Source organism: Rousettus aegyptiacus, unplaced genomic scaffold (genome assembly GCF_014176215.1).
Source record: "Rousettus aegyptiacus isolate mRouAeg1 unplaced genomic scaffold, mRouAeg1.p scaffold_m13_p_9, whole genome shotgun sequence".
Lineage (NCBI taxonomy): Eukaryota > Metazoa > Chordata > Mammalia > Chiroptera > Pteropodidae > Rousettus > Rousettus aegyptiacus.
This window is the reverse complement of record NW_023416312.1, coordinates 76,559,940-76,579,504: the sequence shown is the minus strand read 5'-3', so window position 1 is coordinate 76,579,504 and position 19,565 is coordinate 76,559,940. Positions and strand designations below refer to the sequence as shown.

The window sequence follows — 19,565 nt, the reverse complement described above, 5'->3', positions numbered from 1 at the left end:
CCCTCCCTCCCTCCCTCCCTCCCTCCCTCCCTTCCTTCCTTCCTTCCTTCCTTCCTTCCTTCCTTCCTTCCTTCCTTCCTTCCTTCTTCCTTCCTTCATCTTTCTCCCTCTCTCTCACTGTCTCTCACTCTCCCTCTCTCTCTCCCTCCCTCCTTTCCTGCCTTCTTTTTTTTTTACATCCCCTCCTATTCTCTCTCCTCTCCTTCCCTCTTCTGTTCCCTTCCCTTTTCTTACCTATTTTCTTCTATTCTCTTCTTATAGAAGAATATTTAAATTGTTAATATTTAATTGACTATAAAACAACTTTCACAGGCAATGGTTGGTTACTATGATTTCAATCTCTGAAGCTTTTTGACCCCTAGTACACTGGGATCAAATTAGAATGGAAATATTTCCCTTACAGTTTTGTTTATGGCAGCATAGGCACTTTATTATTAAGTGGCATGGAAACTATTAAAGGAAATAATAAACTTTCACCACATTTCAATTTGACTCTTTATTTCAACCATCTGGCTTAGGGTGAAACATTTCTTCTAATATTTTTTAATCTAAATTTTAAATATCCAAGCTTAATAATGAATAGATTTTGGGCCATTGAATCTTGTTTTCCCCTAATTTAAATCTTTTTTGCTTTGTTCCCTTTTTAAAAATCATGGACATTTTCTCTCATATGCCATCTTAAAATATGGTCTTAAATTACATACACATATTTCTGTCCCCTCTTTTTTTCTCTCTCATCAGAGGGGTATTCTGTAAAACTATCCCCAAATTTTCAAACCTAGTGAGTACTACTCTGACATTCTGCAGCTAGGTCCCTAAAATAAAAACCCCACACTTCTGCCCTGCTTCATCCCTTGTCTGTTCCCTGCTGGAAGGAAGGTATAGGTAAGGAAGGGGATTATTTTTAAAGAGTCAGCTATCTACGAAACAGAGGTGTAGAAGAGTGAGTTTGTTTGATAGGTAGCATTAAATTGCAGAGACTTCCAGATTAATCACAGTGATGAAATTTTCAACAACTTAGATTTTTTTACATTATTTTCTGAAGCTACTAGGGAGGAAAGAAAGGATTAGAGAGACTGTTAAAAACTGTTGGCACGTTTACTCTACTTGACTACTTAATTTATTAGCAGATATGGGGACTGCCTCAGTATGATTATTTAACATGTTGGCTGGGGGTAGAATAAATCTTGAACATACCTGTTCCAAAATTGTGTTAATTCTTTCAATTTCGCAGTCAATCAAGAATCGTTTTTCTTGCCTCCTGTCCATTTCTTCAATGATGCGCCTGAATTCCTGGACGTCCTTTATGTTTCCCACAGATCTTGCCGTCACTTGCCAGTTGTTTTGCACTGCTGCTTCCATAATTGCTTGGAGGATGGAAAATCCTGAAAGAAGTAAAAAGAGCTATAATGATTTTTTTCTTTTAAAAATTTTTCTGTAGGTATTAAAAGTTATATTGTTTTTTTTGAAGTTTAAAAGTTATGAATTATTTATTTCTGATGTTTCCATTTAATAATTTTATATTTTGATTTTGTTCATTATTTTTTTTACTTTCAATTACAGTTGACATTCAATATTATTTTTATTAGTTTTGGGGGTACAGCATTGTGGTTAGACATTTATTTAATTTATGAAGCGATCCCCTCAATTAGTTAACACCCACTTGGCACTGTAAATAACCACTACAACATTATTGACTACATTGCCCATGCTGCACTCCACATCCCTATGGCCATTCTCCAACTACCAGTTTGTACTTCTTAAATTCTTCACTGCCTTCATCCAGCCTCCAAACCCTCCCATCTGGTAACCATCAGTCTGTTCTCTGTATCTATGAATTTGTTTCTGTTTCGTTTGTTTATTTTGTTCCTTAGATTCCAAATATAAGTGAGATCATATGGTATTTGTCTATCTCTGTCTGACTTGTTTTACTTAGCATAATACCCTCTAAGTCCATCCATGTTGTCATAAAAGGTAAGATTTCATTCTTTTTTTATGACTGAGTAATAGTCCATTGTATAAATGTACCATTTCTTCTTTATCCAATTGTCTATATATGGGCACTTAGGTTGCTTCCATATCTTGGCTATTGTACCTAGCACCACAGTGAAATTGGGTTACATATATCTTTTTTAAATAGTGTACTGGATTTCTTTGAATAAATATATAGAAGCTAAATTGTTGGGTCATAAGGTAGTTCTATTTTTAAAACTTGAGGAACCCGATACTGTTTTCCACAGTGGCTACATCAATTTGCAATCCCACCAAATGTGCCTGAGGATTCCCTTTTCTTCACATCCTCACCAACACTTGCTGCTTGTTGATTTATTGATGAAAGCCATTCTAACAGGTGTGAGATGATATCTCATTGTGGTTTTAATTTGCATTTCTCTGATGATTAGTGATGTTGAGCATCTTTTCATATGTCTATTGGCTACGTGTATGGCCTCCTTGGAGAAATGCCTATTCAGGTCCTCTGCCCATTTTTAAATTGAATTGTTTACTTATTTATTTTTTGGTGTTGAGTTCTATGAGTTCTTTATAAATTTTGGATCTTAAATCCTTATCATCTATATCATTGGTGAATATTGTATGCCATTCAGTAGGTTGACTTTTTGTTTTATTGATGGTTTTCTCTGCTGTGCATAAACTTTTTAGTTTAATGTAGTCCCATTTGTCTGTCTGTTTATTTATCATTCATTCATTCATTCACTCATTCATTTGTTTCCTTTGCACAAGGAGATATATAAGGAAAAAAAATCACTGAGAATAGTATCAGAGAGTTTACACCCTATGTTTTGTTCTGGGAGTTTTATGGTTTCAGGTCTTACATTTAACTATTTAATTCCATTTAAATTTACTTTTGTATATGGTGTAAAAGGTATCCAATTTAATTTTTTTGGTTGTATTAGTCCATGTTTTCCAACACTATTTATTGAAAAGACTACCTTTACCCAACTGTATATTCTTGCCTTTGTTACAGATGAAATGACCATATAGGTGTGGGTTTATTTCTGGGGTCTCTATTCTGTTCCATTGATCTATGTGTCTGTTTTTATGCCACTGCCATGCCATTTTATTACTATAGACTTCCAGTATAGTTTGATATCAAGTACCATTATACCTCCAACTTTGTTTTTTGTTTTTGTTTTTCCCAAAATTACTGTGGCTATTCGGGGCAATCTGTGGTTCCATATACATTTTAGGATTATTTGTTCTAGTTGTGTGAAAAATGTCATTGGTGTTGTGGAAGGGATTACATTCAATTTGTAGATTGCTTTGTGTAGTATGGTCATTTTAACAATGTTAATTCTTCCTATTCATGAACATGATAAATGTTTCCATTTATTTGTATCTTCTTCAATTTCTTTCTTCAAAGCCATAATTTTTTGAGTACAGGTTTTCACCTCCTTGATTAAACTTATGCCTAAGTATTTCATTTGTTTTTGACGCAATTGTAAATTGAATGGTTTTTTTTTTTTTAAATTTCTCTTTCTGATAGTTTGTTATTGGTGTATAAAAATACAACTAATTACTGAATGTTAATTTCATATCCTGCTAGTTTACAGAATTAATTGATCAATTCTAGTAGTTTTTAGTGTATATGTTATCTGAAAATATTGACAGTTTTACTTCTTCCTGTTCAATTATGATAACTTTTTTTCTTTTTCTTTTTGTCTGATTGCTGTGGCTAAGACATATAATATGGTGTTGAATACAAGTGGTGAAAGTGGACATCCTTGTCTTGTTCCTGATATCAGGGAAAATGCTTTTATCTTTTTCTAATTATGATATTGGCTGTGCATTTGTTATGTTGAGATGTGTTTCTTCTTCTCACTTTGCTGAAAATTTTTATCAAAACTTAGTGCTGGATTTTGTTGAATATTTTTTCAGCATTTATAGATAAGATCATATAATTTTTATCCTTCGTTTTGTTTATATGGCATATCACATTAACTAACTTGGAGATATTGAATCAATCTTGTATCCAAAGAATAAATCACCCTTGATCATTGTGTATAATTTTTTTTGTATTGCTAAATTACATTTGATAATATTTCATTGAGGGTTTTTACATCTATGTTTATCAAGGGTATCAACCTATAATTTTTTTTGGTAATGTCTTTCTCTGGTTTTGGAATCAGGGCAGCTTGGCCTTGTATAATTACCTTAGAAGCCTTCTCTCCTCTTCAAAATTTTATTAAACATTGAATAGAATAGATACTAAGTCTTTTTTGAATATTTTGTAAAATATATCTGTGAAGCCCTCTGGTCTAGCCTTTTTTGTTGTTTTTGTTGGGAGTTTTTGGATTACTGATTCAATTTCATGTGTAATAGTCTGTTGAGATTTTCTGTTTCTTCTTGACTCAATCTTAGGAGATTTTATGTTCCTAGAAATTTATCTGTTTCTTCCAGATTGTTCAATTTGTTGGCATATAATTGCTTGTTGTATTTTCATATAATCCTTTGTATTTATGTTGTGTAAGTTGTAACTTCACTTTCATTTCTGTTATAATTTATTTTGGTCCTCTATTTTTCTTGATGAATCTGGTTAAAGGTTTATCAATTTTATTTATTTTTTTCAAAGAACTAGCCCTTAGTTTCATTGGTAGATTGTACTGTTTATTTAAGACTCTATTTTGTTTATTTATTATCTAATCTTTATTATTTCCTTCATTTCACTCAATTTGGGCTTTTCTGTTTTTTTTTCAAATTCTTTTAAGTGTAACATTAGATTGTTCATTTTAGATTTTTCTAGTTTCTTGAGGTAGACCTCTATTGTTATGAATTTCTCTCTTAAAACTGCTTTCACCATGTGCCAGAGATTTTGGGTTGTTGTGTTTTAATTTTCATTTGTCTCAAGGTATATGTCGATTTCTTCCTTTATCTCATTGTTAACACACTTATTGTTTAGTTGCAAGGATTTAGCCACAGTGTGTTTATGTATTTTTCAGTTTTTTTCCCCTTCTAGCTGATTTCTGCTTTTATACCACCATTGTGGTCAGAGAAAATACTTGATATGATTATAATCTCCCTAAGTTAACTGAGACTTATTTTGTGGTCTAACATGTGGTCTATCTTGGAAAATGTTGTGTGTGCACTTGAGAAAATATATTTGTCTTCTTTGATGTGAAAATCTCAACAGACTATTATTACACATGAAATTGAATCAGTAATCCAGAAACTCCATCTGATCTAATGTGTCATATAAGGCTACAGCTTCCATGTTGATTTTATGTTCAGAAGATCTATCCATTAATGTCAGTGGAGTTTTAAAGTCCCCCACTCCCAATTATGACTGCATTACTGTCAATCCCTTTGTGTTTGTCACTATTTGCTTCATGTATTTAGGTGCTCAGTCATTGGATGCATAAATGTTTACAAGGGTTATATCCTCTTGGAGTGATCCCTTTATCATTCAAAAACATATTTCTTTCTCTTCCCATAGTCTTTGTTTTAAAGTCTATTTGATACACATATTGCTACTCCAGCCTTTTTGTTTGTTTGTTTCTATTTGTGTGAAATGTCTTTTCCATCCGTCTATTTTCATTCTGTGTCTTTTGATCTGAAGCGAGTCTCTTGTAGACAGCATATATATGGGTCTTGCTTTCGTTTTTTATTATTTTATTTATAATTCAATGAGTTATTTTCAATTATAATTGGAACACAATCACATATTAGTTTTAGTTGTACAATATAGTGAATAGAGATCTATATAACTCACAAACTGATCACATCACTAAATCTAGTAACCTTCTTCTTCCTTAAGTATTTATTACATTATTAACCATCATATTCATGCTACACTCTACATCCCCATGTCTATTTTATAACTATACATTTGTACTTCTTAATGCTTTTACCTTTTTTCCCCCATCTTCCCAACATCCCTCCCATCTAGTAGCTCTCAAAATACTCTGTATCTGTGAGTTTATTTCCGTTTTTGTTCATTGTTGTTCATTTCATTTTGTTTTTTAGATTCCACATGTATGTGAAATCATGTTATATTTGTCTTTCTCTATCTGAATTATTTCATTCAGCATAATAGCCTTTAGGTTCAACAAGGCAATATTTTTTCCCTTTCTCTCTCTTTTTTTTTAGTTTTTGTGTGTCTTTTAATCTGAAATAAGTCTCTTGTAGGTAGCATATATAGGAGTATTGTTTTCTCATCCATTCAACAACTCCATCTTTTAGTTGAAGTTGCTTATACATTCTTCTCTAGTGCACATGGAACATTCTCAAGAATGACCACATGCTGGAACACAGAGATAGCCTCAAGAAATATGAGAGGGCTGAAATCATACCAAGCATATTCTCTGATCATGATGCTTTGAAATTAGAGGTAAACTGCAGAAACAATTCAGAAAGAAGCACAAATACATGGAGATTAAACAACATGCGACTGAAGAATAACTGGGTTAGAGAAGAAATAAAAAGAGAGATCAAGAAATACATAGAAATGAAGGATAATGATAGTACAACATACAAAAACTTTTGGGACACAATAAAAGCAGTGGTAAGAGGAAAGTTCATATGATTACAGACCTATCTTCAAAACAAGACTGAGTCCAAATAAACAACCTAATGCTTCATCTTAAAAAACTGGAAAAGGAAGAACAAATGAAAGCTAAAGTTAGCAGAAGAAAAGAAATCATCAAAATTAGAGCAGAAATTAATGAAATTAAAAAAAAAAACAATAGAAACAATAAATGCAACGAGGAGCTGGTTCTTAGAGAAGGTTAATAAAATTGACAAACCCCTGGCTAGACTCACTAAAGTAAAACTAGAAAGGACTAACTGAACAAAATCATGGATGAAAGAGGAGAAATTATGACTGACATTGCAGAAATACAAAGGATCATACAAGAATACCATGAAAAAGTATATAACATCAAATTTAATAATCTAGACGAAATGAATCAGTACTTTGAAAGATATAACCTTCCTAGACTGAATCGAGAAGAACTGGAAAATCTAAATAGATCCATAAGCAGTATGGAAATTGAACCAATCATCAAAAACCTTCCAAAAAGTAAAAGTCCAGGACCGGATGAGTTCACCAGTGAATTCTACCAAACATTCAAAGATTTAATATCTATTCTGCTCAAACTCTTCCAAAAAATCAAATAGGAGCCAATACTTTCCAACAAATTTTATGAAGCCTATATTACCCTGATACCAAAACCTGGTAATGATAACACAAAAAAAGAAAACTACATACCAATACCTCTCATGAACACAAATGCAAAAATCTGAAATAAGATACTAGTGAATTGAATACAGCAACATATTAAAAGGATTATACAGGATGATCAAGTGGGCTTCATCCTAGGGGCACAGGGATGGTTCAACATACGCAAATTGATTAATGTGATACACCACCACATAAACAAATTATAAAATAAGAATGATATGATCATATCAATAGATGCAGAAAAAGCCTTTGACAAGATACAACATCCATTCATGATTAAAACACTTAGAATTGATATAGAAGGAAAGCACCTTAACATCATAAAGTCCACATATGAGAAAGCCTCAGCCAACATTATATTTAATGGTGAAAAACGAAAAACTTTCCCTCTAAGATAAGAAACAGGACGAGGTGTCCACTGTCATCACTGATATTCAGTATAACATTGGAGGTCCTAGCAAGTGCAATCAGACAGGAGAAAGATATAAAAGACATCCAAATAGGAAATGAAGATGTCAAACTGTCACCATTTGAAGTCAAAATGTCTCTGTTTGTAGATAACATATTCTCTATATAGAAAACCCTAAGGAATTCACAAGAACACTACTAGGAACAATAAGCAGTTACAGTAAAGTCTCTGGATACAAAATCAACGTTCAAAAATCCATAGTGTTCCTATACTCTAATAGTGAAGTCTCAGAAAAAGAAGTGGAAAAAAATAATTCCTTTTGCAATTGCAAGAAAAAGAATAAAATATCTAGGAATAAATCTAATGAAGCATATGAAGGAACTATATCATGAAAATTATAAGACTCTGTAAAAGAAATTGAAGAAGATACAAAGAAATGGAAAGATATTTCGTGTTCTTCAATTGGAAGAATCAACATAGTTAATATGAACTTATTACTTAAAGCATTATACAGATTCAATGTATTCCCTATTTAAATCCTATCGGCATTTTTTAAAGAAATAGAAAAAAATCATCAGATTTGTATAGAAGCACAAAAGATCCTGAATTGCAAAAGCCATACTAAGAGAAAAGAATGAAGCTGGAGGCATCACACTGCCTGACTTCAAATTATACTACAAAGTGACAGTAATCAAAATAGCTCGGCATTGGCAGCAAAACAGACACATGACCAGTGGAACAGAATTGAGAGTCCAGAAGTAAACCTATATTTACATGGACAAATAATTTTTGATAAAGAAGTGAAAAACATACATTGGATAAAGGAAAGCCTTTTCAATAAATAGTGCTAAAGAAACTGGAAAGCCACCTGCAAAAGAATGAACTAGACTATTGTCTGTCACTGCACACCAAAATTAATTCAAAATGGATTAAGGACCTAAATATAAGACCTAAAACCATAAAATGCATAGAAGGAAACAGAAACTAAACTGAAGGACCTTGGACTTCAAGAGGATTTCATGAATTTGATCTCAAAGGCAAGGGAAGTAAAAGCTAAAATAAATTAATGGGACTACATACAACTAAAAAGCTTTGGCTTAGCAAAAGAAATCATCAATAAGGTAAAGATACAACCATTTGAATGAGAAAATATATTTGCAAGCAACGCCTTCGATAAGGGCCTAATATCCAAAATATACAGAGAATGCATAAAACTCAATACAAAAATAAAAACCCCAAATGATCCAATCCAAAAAATGGACAGAGGACCTCAACAAGCATATACTTATTGGCCAACAAATATAGGTAAAGATGCTCAACATTGCTAGCTAGTAGGGAAATGCAAATCAAAACTATAATGAGATACCATCTCACGCCTGTTAGAATGGCTATAATCAACATGACAAATAATAACAAATGTTGGAGAGGATGTGGAGAAAAAAGAACCCTCATACACTGTTGGTAGGACTGCAAATTAGTATAGCCACTATGGAAAACAGTATGGAGGTTCCTCAAATAACTAAGAATTGACCTACCATATGATCCAGCAATCTGTCTCCTAGGTGTTTACCCCATAGACTTGAAGACCCATATCTGAAAAGATATTTAGACACCTATGTAAATAGCAGCATTATTCACAGTGGCCAGGGCATAGAAGCAACCAAAGTGCCTTAGGATAGATAATTGGCTAAAGAAGCTGTGGTACATATATAGAAGGGAACATTACTCAGTCATAAGAACAGATGAAATACTGCCATTTGCAATAACATGGATGGACCTCAAGAGAATCACACTAAGCGAACTAAGCCAGACAGAAAACATTGAAAATCATGTGATATCACTTATATGTGAGATATAAACCTTAAAGCAACAAATTAACAAGACAAACAGAGACTCATGGGCATGGACTATATGCTAGTGGTTACCAGAGGACTATGGACTAGTGGTTACTAGTAGGGTGGGGGAGGAAGGGAGAAGTAGACGGTATAAAGGGGGTCAAATATAGGGTTTAGGGGAAGGGTAAAGTGGGTAAAGGGGATCAAAAATATGGTAGTTGAAGGAAACTGGACTTTGGATGGTAAAAACACAATAGAATATACTGATGTCAAATGATAGTGTACACTGAAAATTATATAATTGTATTAATCAATGTTACTGTAATAAATTTAATTAAAAAAAGAAAAATAATGAAATAGAAATACAAAAACTAGATGATACCATCAAGAGAGGAAACATGACTAAGCATTCTCAAAGGGGAGGAGAAAAAGCAGGGATTAGAAAGCATTTTCAAGCAAATAGTTACTGAGAATTTCCCAAATCTAAAGACTGAACTGGAGCTTGGAATTCAAGAAGTCAACAGAACACACAATTATCTCAACCCAAAAAGGACTTCACTAAGACACATTGTATTAAAATTATTAAAAATCAATGATAAAGAGAATTCTCAGGGAAACCATTAGATTATCATCGGAATTCTCAGCACGAACCTTTCAAAACAGAAAGGAATGGAATCAAACATTTAAACTATTAAACAAAGAGAACTACCAGCCAAGAATAATGTTTCTAGCTAAGCTCTCCTTTAGAAATGAAAGAGAAAGAAAGACTTTCCAGACATGCAAAAATTGAGGAATTCTCCACTATGAGGCCTGTGTTACAGGAAATACTGAAAGAGATCAGCTCACCTAAAACAAAATGACAAAAAGAAATACATAATTAAGAGTAAGGTGACTAGCAGGCAAATAGAAGTAGAGGAGTGGGACACTTACTAAGAACAGGGCATTATAAGCTTAAACTATAAGAAGAGATTTGCTATAGGAAAATAGTAATGAACGTTCAGCATAATAGGGACAAATTGAGACATAGACTAAAAAGGGGAGGATCCAAAGATCCAAATATGCAAAGAAGAAAGGAGATAAGGCACACACAGAAGAAAATGGATGACTGTATATATACAACCATTCTTTACATATTTGTAATGGTAACCACACACCAAAAATTCAGAACCGAAATACATAACATAAAACAAGAAGGACCAGTGGGAAAACCCACAAAAGCCTACCAAAATAAAGAAAACAGAAGCACGAGGACAAGGAAGCAATGGAAACACCGAGCTACCAGAAGTCAAAAGACAAAATATCTATAAGAAGACCTCATATTTCAATAGTCACTCTAAATGTAAATGGACTGAACTCACCAATAAAAAGTCACGGCATTGCAAAATGGATCAAAAAACAAAACCCAACCATATGCTGCCTCCAGGAGACATATCTTATGTACAAAGTCAAATATAGACTCAAAGTGAAAGTGAGGAAAATGATATTTCAAGCAAATGACATTCAGAGAAAAGTGGGAATATCAGGACTAATATCAGACTAAATAGAATTAAAAATAAAAAGGTAAAGAAAGATATTGAGGCACACTTCATAATGATAAAGGGAATCATGCACCAAGAAGACATAACACTATTAATATCTATGTTCCCTATTAGGAAGTCCTGAAATATGAAAATCAATTATTAACAGAACTAAAAAAGAGAAACAGACCAAAACAATATTGTAGTAGGGGACCTAAATACCCCACTGTTGGATATGGACAGATCATCCAAACAGAAAATCAATAAGGAAATAACATCTGTAAAGGACACATTAGACCAACTGGACACAACTGACATTTACAGAGCATTCCATCCCCAAACAGCTGCTTATAAATTCTTTTCTAGTGCACATGGAACATTCTGAAGGATTGACTACATACTGGGTTACAGAGATAGCTTCGACAAATGTAAGAGGGTTGAAATCATACCAACCACAATCTCTGATCATAATGTTTTGAAACTAGAGTCAACTGCAGGAGGAAAGCAAGAAGAAACATAAATACATGGAGATTAAACAATATTCTACTGAAGAATAACTGGGTCAGATAAGAAGTAAAAAGAGAGATCAAGAGATACATAGAAACAAATGATAATGATATCACAACCTATCAAAATTTTTGGGACACGGCAAAAGCGGCCAGAAGAGGAAAGTTCATATCATTACAGGTCTATCTGTAAAAATAAAAATGAGCCCAAATAAAAAATGTAATGCTCATCTTAAAAACCTAGGAAAGGAAGAGCAAATGAAATCTAAAGTCAGCAGAAAGAAAAAAATAATCAAAATTAGAGCACAAATAAATGAAATTGAAAACAAAAAAAGTAGAAAAAATGAATGCAATAATGCACAACAAAAGAAACCACCAACAAGGTAGAAACAACCATTTGAATGGGAAAATATATTTGAAAGCATCACCTCTGATATGAGTCTAATATCCTAAATGTACAAAGAACTCATACAACTCAGTAACAACAAAAAAACAAACGATCCAATCAAAAAAAGGGCAGACGACCTGAACAGACACTTCTCCCTAGAGGACATACAAATAGCCATCAAATATCTGAAAAGATGCTCAACATTTCTAGCTAGTAAGGAAATGCAAATCAAAACCACAATGTGATACCTTCTCACACCTGTTAGAATAGCTATAATCAACAGGACAGGTAATAATAAATGTTAAAGAGGATGCAGAGGAAAAGGAACCCTCATACACTGTTGGTGGGACTGCAATTTGGTACAGCCACTATGGAAACAGTATGTAGGTTTCTCAAAAAACTAAGAATTCATCTTCCATAGGATCCGGCAATCCCTCTATTGGGTTTTTACCCCAAAGACTTGAAAACTCGTATTCGAAAAGATATTTGCACACCAATGTTCATAGCAGTTCTATTCTCACTGGCCAGGATGTGGAAGCAACCAAAGTGTCCTATGACAGATGATTAGATAAAGAAGCAGTGGCACATATATATACAATGGAATATTACTCAGCCATCAGAACAAATGAAATACTGCCATTTGTGACAACATGGATGGATCTTAAGATAATCATGCTAAGCAAAATGAGCTAGAAGTTAAAAATTACATGACATCACTTATATGTGGGATATAAACCTAAAAGCAACAGATGAACAGGAGAAACACAGAGACTCATAGACATGGGTCTAGTGGTTACCAGAGTGTAATGTATGAGGGAGCGAGGTGGTAGATGGGATAAAAGTTGTCAAATATCTGGTGACAGAAAGAAATCTAACTATGGGATGTGAACACACATTGTGTGTGTGTGTGTGTGTGTGTGTATACACATATATTCCTTACTATTAAAGTGTATATCTAATACTTACTGGATTTTGTTAACTAATATTACCATAAAAATAAATAAAGAAGAAAAGAAATTTAAAAAATTATGTGGATTCTTGATTCCTTTTTAGTTAATTTATATCAGACAACTATATTTTTAAATTAATTTATTTATTGTTATTTGTGATGACATTGGTTAAAAAAATTTCATCAGTTTCTGCTGTACACTTTAACAGTAAGGGATATATCAGACAATAATTAATTGCTAACATCCTGGATGTATGCTGAATGGGAAAGAGTAAAAATATGAGGCATGAATTTGGGGTAACATTTTTGGTATCTGGGTTTGAGAAGTTGGAAAGAACTATATATCCTAAAATATGAGCAATAGAATAGCACAGGATTTTGTATGTAGTGATCTTTTAGGGTACTTGTGTCTCTATATTATATCATTCCTCTATTTTTGCTTCTGGTATAAATCTATAATCCAAGTATAATTTCATCAAGTATAACATCATTTTATTGTGATATGTTTCAAAAGCAGTTCCCTTCTTCTTATAAATTTACCTTGTTTTGCATTTAGATTTAGGTAATGATTAATGGGAATGGGGCAATGGGGCTGATTTGCAAAACCTAGATTATCTGCAGTATAACAATTTGGCCACTGGAAGAGTAGAGGATGGAGGAAGATTGTGCTGCCCTTTGAACACATTCCCGGTTCTAAACCATCTGGAGCTCAAACTTAAGCAGGTTACAACTGGAAATATTCACTGCGCCATAGAAAATTGTGTTGGTATTTGGAGAATACACTTCAGAGAGATGGCAGCAGTGACTCAGTCAGTCATTATGACTCCTTTTGCGCAGGGTGTATGCAGGAAGAAGATCACAAATGAGACCCAAGCACTTGGTAATTTCCATATGAGCAATTTCAGTACAGGAGCTCAAAATTGTAGGTGAGAGTAATTTATCATTGCTTTAAATGTTAATTCTTACTCTTTTTAAACCAACCACACATATTTCTCAGATGTACATTTTTGTGTGGGTTTTCAATGTGCTTTCTGCTTCAGAGGGAATTGAGGACAAATGGGTCAAGGCATGGGATTAAAAAATAAACATAAGAAGGAATAGATGAAAGTATCTAAAAATCTTTCTGAAGTAGTGTACAAAAAGGCCTTATTATTTTGAAACCCACTAATTAACAATTTATAAAAATTCAGCCAGTAAAATTGCATTTTACTTCTGTACTATTTATGAAGAAAATATTGGTTGAATAATAATTGCAATGAAATTACACAGGGTGTCTTTGATATATTTAAATTAAACTTCTAAAAAGACCCTTTAGCAAAATACATGTTTTGTGTGTGCGTTGTGTTGAGTCAAAACCTATATTCTTGTAATCTCTACCTGTTAGTCTTATTCTATCATTTTGGGATAAAAGAGACAAGTTTAATTCCTTTTCCATGTGACGGTCTTTCACATTTTTAAAAACAGTTAGCACTTCCTCCTTTTATCTTCCTTTTCCTCAAGCTGAATATATCTTGATCCTTCAGCAATTTCTTTTATGACACAATGATAGGTTCCCTGTTTTGTTATTTGCTTATGTATATTTGTCAATATTTTTTCATCCTGATAATTCAGATGTGATCTGACCAGTGTGGATGACAATGAGTTTTATTGCTTTCTTTGATATGGGATGTTATTTTAGCAGCCTAGGGTTACTAATATTTTAAAATAGCCATATTATATCTTTAATTAATATCAGTCTTGGATTCAATTAAAGCATGTCAGTTCTCACCATAAAACTTTTTCTCTATAACCACTCATCGTCTATGTATCAAGATTCTTCCATTCTAACATGCTTTTATTTCCTTTTCTTTAGTTCCTTACCCAATCCCAATCCCCACTTCTTCCCTGAGTGTATATTTTCTCAAATATGGAAGAGAGTCTTGCCCATTTATTCAGTATTTTCATTGTTACCTACTCAAGGCAATTTCACCATTCTGTCCCCTTTTCTGGCTACCCCTGCTACCCATAGACCTTTGCGGATGATTCTCTTCCCCCATGAAGCTTCCAATAATTATTTTAAATATAATCTCTGGAGAAATAAATGAGAAGTCATTATGGTAAAACAATTATAAGCAATGGCAAAATCGCTTTGAATACTGTATGACAGAAATTTAAAAATTCAAAATAAAATTGGATAAGTTATACTACATACACATGTTATACTATGCTGCTGTTAAAAAGATAGCTCAATCTCCATATAATACAAAGAAAGATTTCTTCAATATACTATTACATAAAAAGCTACAAAATAGCATTTATAGTATAATATCATTTTTTAACAAATACATATTTGTATATGTATAGAAAAAATTAGAAAGCATTAGCAGTAATTTTCTCTAAGGTATATGATCACTAAGAACTACTACTTACAGTGCAATTTATTCATGTAATGTTTGGCTATAGTACAAGAAGCAGGTATTATTTTTTTTTTAAGTCCAAAAACAATCAAGGTTAAAAAGTACAACTCATGCTCTCCTCTCAGGGCATAAGCTCCTGGAAGATATGAATGACAGATGAATGATGCTCTATTTGCTTCTTGCTGCCACAAATGAGAGGCCTCTTAATAAACACTGATTTTATAGATCTTTGTAAATATACTTTTGTTCCTTGAACCATTGCGAATATATTACCTATTCAAAATCACATTGATTCCTTAATGAGCTTGGGTCTGGGGCCTTCTGTGCTATAAGACTTGCTCACGTTTCTGAGCAAGTCACAACTGTGGCTTAACATTGCTATATGTTTTACCATTTACAGTTTCTCTGTGTCTGCTTGCACATGTAGTTGTGTACTTGAGAACCCTAGGGGGAGTGGTCGCCTCAATTCAGTAGACGTCAGTGAATAATCCAGAAAAAGCTTTTATTTGTTTTCATACCTGATTTATTTTACCTTGTTCCCTATCGTGGCTGACCAAAAAGAATAAATGTGTTTGAGGGAGAAGAAAGGGAAAAAAGTTTGTCTCTAAAAACACAGCAAAAGCAGGTGTTGGTGCTTGTAGGACGTGAGGTGAGTAACAGAGCCGCAGCTTTGTAAAAACAAGCTTGCTATTTTAGCTGCTTCAGAATTGTCCTCTACTCTGTGTGAGATTTAACATCCCCAACTTACAGTACTGAAGACTAACTTTTATTTGAATAGCAAATTCTCTCATCCTGATTCCAAACCACTGTCACTGTCACCTTCTTTGTATTCCTTGTTTTTATATAATGAGAGTTACTACATAGATAATTGGGTGAATACTAGATTGTCATTTGCATGCAACCTAGATAGCATAGGAGCATGACAATAGAGGAGTGGCAAGATGATTATGGATGAAAAAGTGGGCTGCAGCTATGATCAATCCAATATCATGCACTGATAGTTGAGCTATACTTGATAAACAAGGAGGCCATCTTGGTAAAGGCTAGTATAGGACATTGTGCTGTACTATCCAGGTCTCCCTTCAGCATCAAAGAACTAATTCCTTCAGCTTCAGAGAAAGTCGTTGGCTGAAGAGATAAGCCTAGATTAAGGTTATACTCCCTTCCCAGGGCAGCCTGCATTAAATGACTGGTTGTCATGGAGAAGAAAGACAGTCCCTTTACTCCAAAATAGGATATCCTCTAAAGGGCTACCCCAACTTCAGGGCTTCCTGAAGGGTAGGCTGAGGCCTTATTATATAACCACACCACAGCTCATCTCCTTCTGCCCAAATCTTCTTCTTTTTTCTTCTCCCACAAGTGCTAATAATGAGAGCACTTCCCAATAAAATTTTGCATGCAAATCTGTCTCAGAATCAGTTCCTAAAGAATTCAATCTGTGACTATTAGGTGGACTTCATGACAGGGATGTAACAGATACAAAAAGATCTCACATCTACAATTGCTAAAACCATTTTCACAGGGGCAAAAGAGAGCCAGGATTTTGTTCATGGTATAAACAAAATGAAAAACTGCTCCATGCTGAGCAAATTTAGTGTTTGATCTGGCAATACAGAAGAATAAGAAACAGGATATTGACGTGGAAGTTGGTAATGAAGATACCCAAGGAAGTGTAGTTGAGGATAATTTTCTTTCTGATTTGCATCTTCGAGCAAGGGCTAGCACCACATGTTGTTGCTCATGAACCTGTACCAGATCTTCCAGGGTCACACCATCTATACTTCTGACATAGTTTCCGGTAGTCCACCAAATGAGGAGGGCCTCTGTTATTGACAAATGAGCTTCTTGTGAGTGTTGACATTTATAGCATTCTGTGCCTGGCTGGGATTCTCATAGGGTTTTCCATAAAGCCTCAATAAGGATTGTTGACTCTCTGGACATGTTCTAGAGTGGTAAGTTGGTCTTCCTCAGAGGGTAATTCAGTATTTGTCTCAATGATCTGTGCTAGAAAATACTTTTTCAGTATTTTCAGGTTGAAAATGAGAGACTCAAATTGGCCCATGAAAATTCTTGTGGTCTGCACTTTTCAGCCATAGAATCATAGTATTACAGGTTAGAGACTCTTACAGATGACTCAGAGAAGCTCTGGAACTCTTTTTCAAATACAATATTTATTAAGCCTGATATATGAGATAGATAAAAGTGGAGCTGCTCTGTTTTTGTGGGGATGGTTAGAGAAATGATTTGCCCAAGATCACACAGATAGCTTAGCATCAGAAGCAAGACTACAAAAGCAGGGCTGAGACTAGGGTGAGGCAAGAGAGGCACCTCGGGTATAAGTTTTGGGTTGTTTGTCGTTTTTCTAACTGTATTCAGGTATAATTGACACATAGAATTTATATATATTTAAGGCGTACAACTTGATGATTTGATATGCATATACATTGTGAAACGATCACCACAATAAAGCTAATGAATGTATCTATCACCTGACATAGTTACCATTTTTTTCCTTTTTTTTCTGTGTGTGTGGCAAGAACACTTAATATTTACCCACTTAGCAAATTTAAAGTATACAATACAGTGTTATTTACTGTAGTCACCATGCTGTAAATTAGATCTCTAGAACTCCTTCACTTTACATAACTGAAACTTCCTACCCTTTGACTAACATATCCCCACTTCCCCTATCCCCTCAAGAAGATACTTTATGAGGGTTGTGCAAATGTAGCCTTACTTGCCCTGGAAGCAAGTCTCTTCACTTCTAATTTAGTACTCTTTCAAGTATGTCATGCTTCCCAGCCTACTTTATAGGCCTCGTTTCAGGATGCCCTTTGGCAATATTGTGAAGTGGACAGAGCTTGTCCTTTGTTTGCCCTTTCATCTTCTTTATGCTACATAGATTGTGATGTTCCCTGTCTACTCAGTACCCAATTAGACCTACCATCACCACTTCTTGCTTTTTCTTTACTTCCTTCCTTCCTACATAAAAACTTCCCTGCATTATGTCTTATTCTCTCAATGGTCTGTACTTTTCCAGATGCCAGCCTAAGAATGGATAATGGCTTAATGTGTTACCATTCCAGCTAACACAGTTGCAGTTTGGCAGCGGCTTAGCACAGGAGACTTTAAAAGGAAAAGAAAAAAAAGATGTTGAACATTGTTTTGGGGGTCTGTATATTTTATTAAGTCATTCAGATGATGAATATGAAAGTTGGTGATGTGCTTTATGATATTTAGGCTATTGCACTTAACAAATGAATAGCTGATAGCTCGTGGGTATTTCAGGGGCCAGTGGAAGAACAGGTCCCCAGAGGGTTATTAGTATCCATCCTGCCAGTGTTGCTCAACTGAATTCAGATGATGAAAGAATTACTCGATTTTTCTGCATTTTCATGTACCTTTGTGTTTCTTGACCCTGGTTGTACATTGTACTTACCTTGGAAGCTTTAGAAAAGGTGAGCTTCAAGCCTCGCCTTGGACCAATTAAATCAGAAATGCTGGAAGTGACTTCCAAGATCTATTTTCTTTTATCTTAAACTCCCTGGGTGATTCTCGTGTATAACCAGGATTGAGAACTACTGACCTATTCTAATGGGTACCCAATACTATGAGGTATATGGAAGCAGGTCTGTTTTCTTAGGTGTAGTTTATGACTGGCAGAAAGTTCTGGGTAAAAAAAAATCATGATTTGAGAAAGGTTATATACCATCTAAACATAAGCAAACAAAGGCACAGAGGCAAGAAGAGAAGTTACAGGCCAAGGTTACATATCACTTCTTCTGTAGTAGATGAAGAAACTGAGAACACAAAGAATGTGAGAAGCAGACCCTTATTACTCAAAGAACTTTAAAAATGGCTTTATTCTTCAGAGGTAGCATCTGTGTTTTTTTCTAAGTATAAAATTAATATGTGCTCATTTGAGAAGACACAAAAAGTTTAAAAAGTAAAATAAAGTACAGAGATCTGTCATACTGCTGCCACTGCCGCTTCTGTCTGTTTTTGTTACTAGGTTGTTGTCCTTTTAAAAATTGATGTGCAGTGACATAAGAAGCATGGCAGAGTGAGAAATGTCCTCAGATCTCTCCCCTTGAAGCAACAATTAGTTGAACCTCTAAAACTCAACAAAAACACTCAACTGGCATACAAGCATGTCTGAGCAAGGGATCTGCAAATAACAGCTAACATAGATCAGAATCCAGAGAGTCGGACAGTAGACTGAGAGAGAAAAAGAGGATGCCTCTCACAGCCAGAGCTCCCTGAAGATGTGGCAACTTCCCTGAAAAGTCCTACCTGGGAGTGCTGTGAGCTCCATGGAATGTCAGTGCCCAGGGATCAGAGAAAAAAGCAGAGAAATAGAGGTGGGAGAG

At 34.3% G+C, this 19,565-nt stretch overlaps 1 protein-coding gene across 9 annotated transcripts in view; it reads right to left on the bottom strand.

Annotated features, from left to right (window-relative positions):
- Positions 1-19,565, bottom strand: part of GRIA3 (glutamate ionotropic receptor AMPA type subunit 3) — a 346,637-nt gene that overhangs the window by 166,172 nt on the left and 160,900 nt on the right. For all 9 annotated transcript variants that reach the window (XR_004952901.1, XR_004952902.1, XR_004952903.1 and 6 more), the window contains exon 4: positions 1,198-1,385. Coding sequence is in view for 6 of the 9 variants with exons in the window: in XM_016136089.2 (XP_015991575.1) it covers positions 1,198-1,385 (188 nt within the window). In the remaining 3 variants the exon portion in view is untranslated. The remainder of the gene's footprint in view (positions 1-1,197; positions 1,386-19,565) is intronic.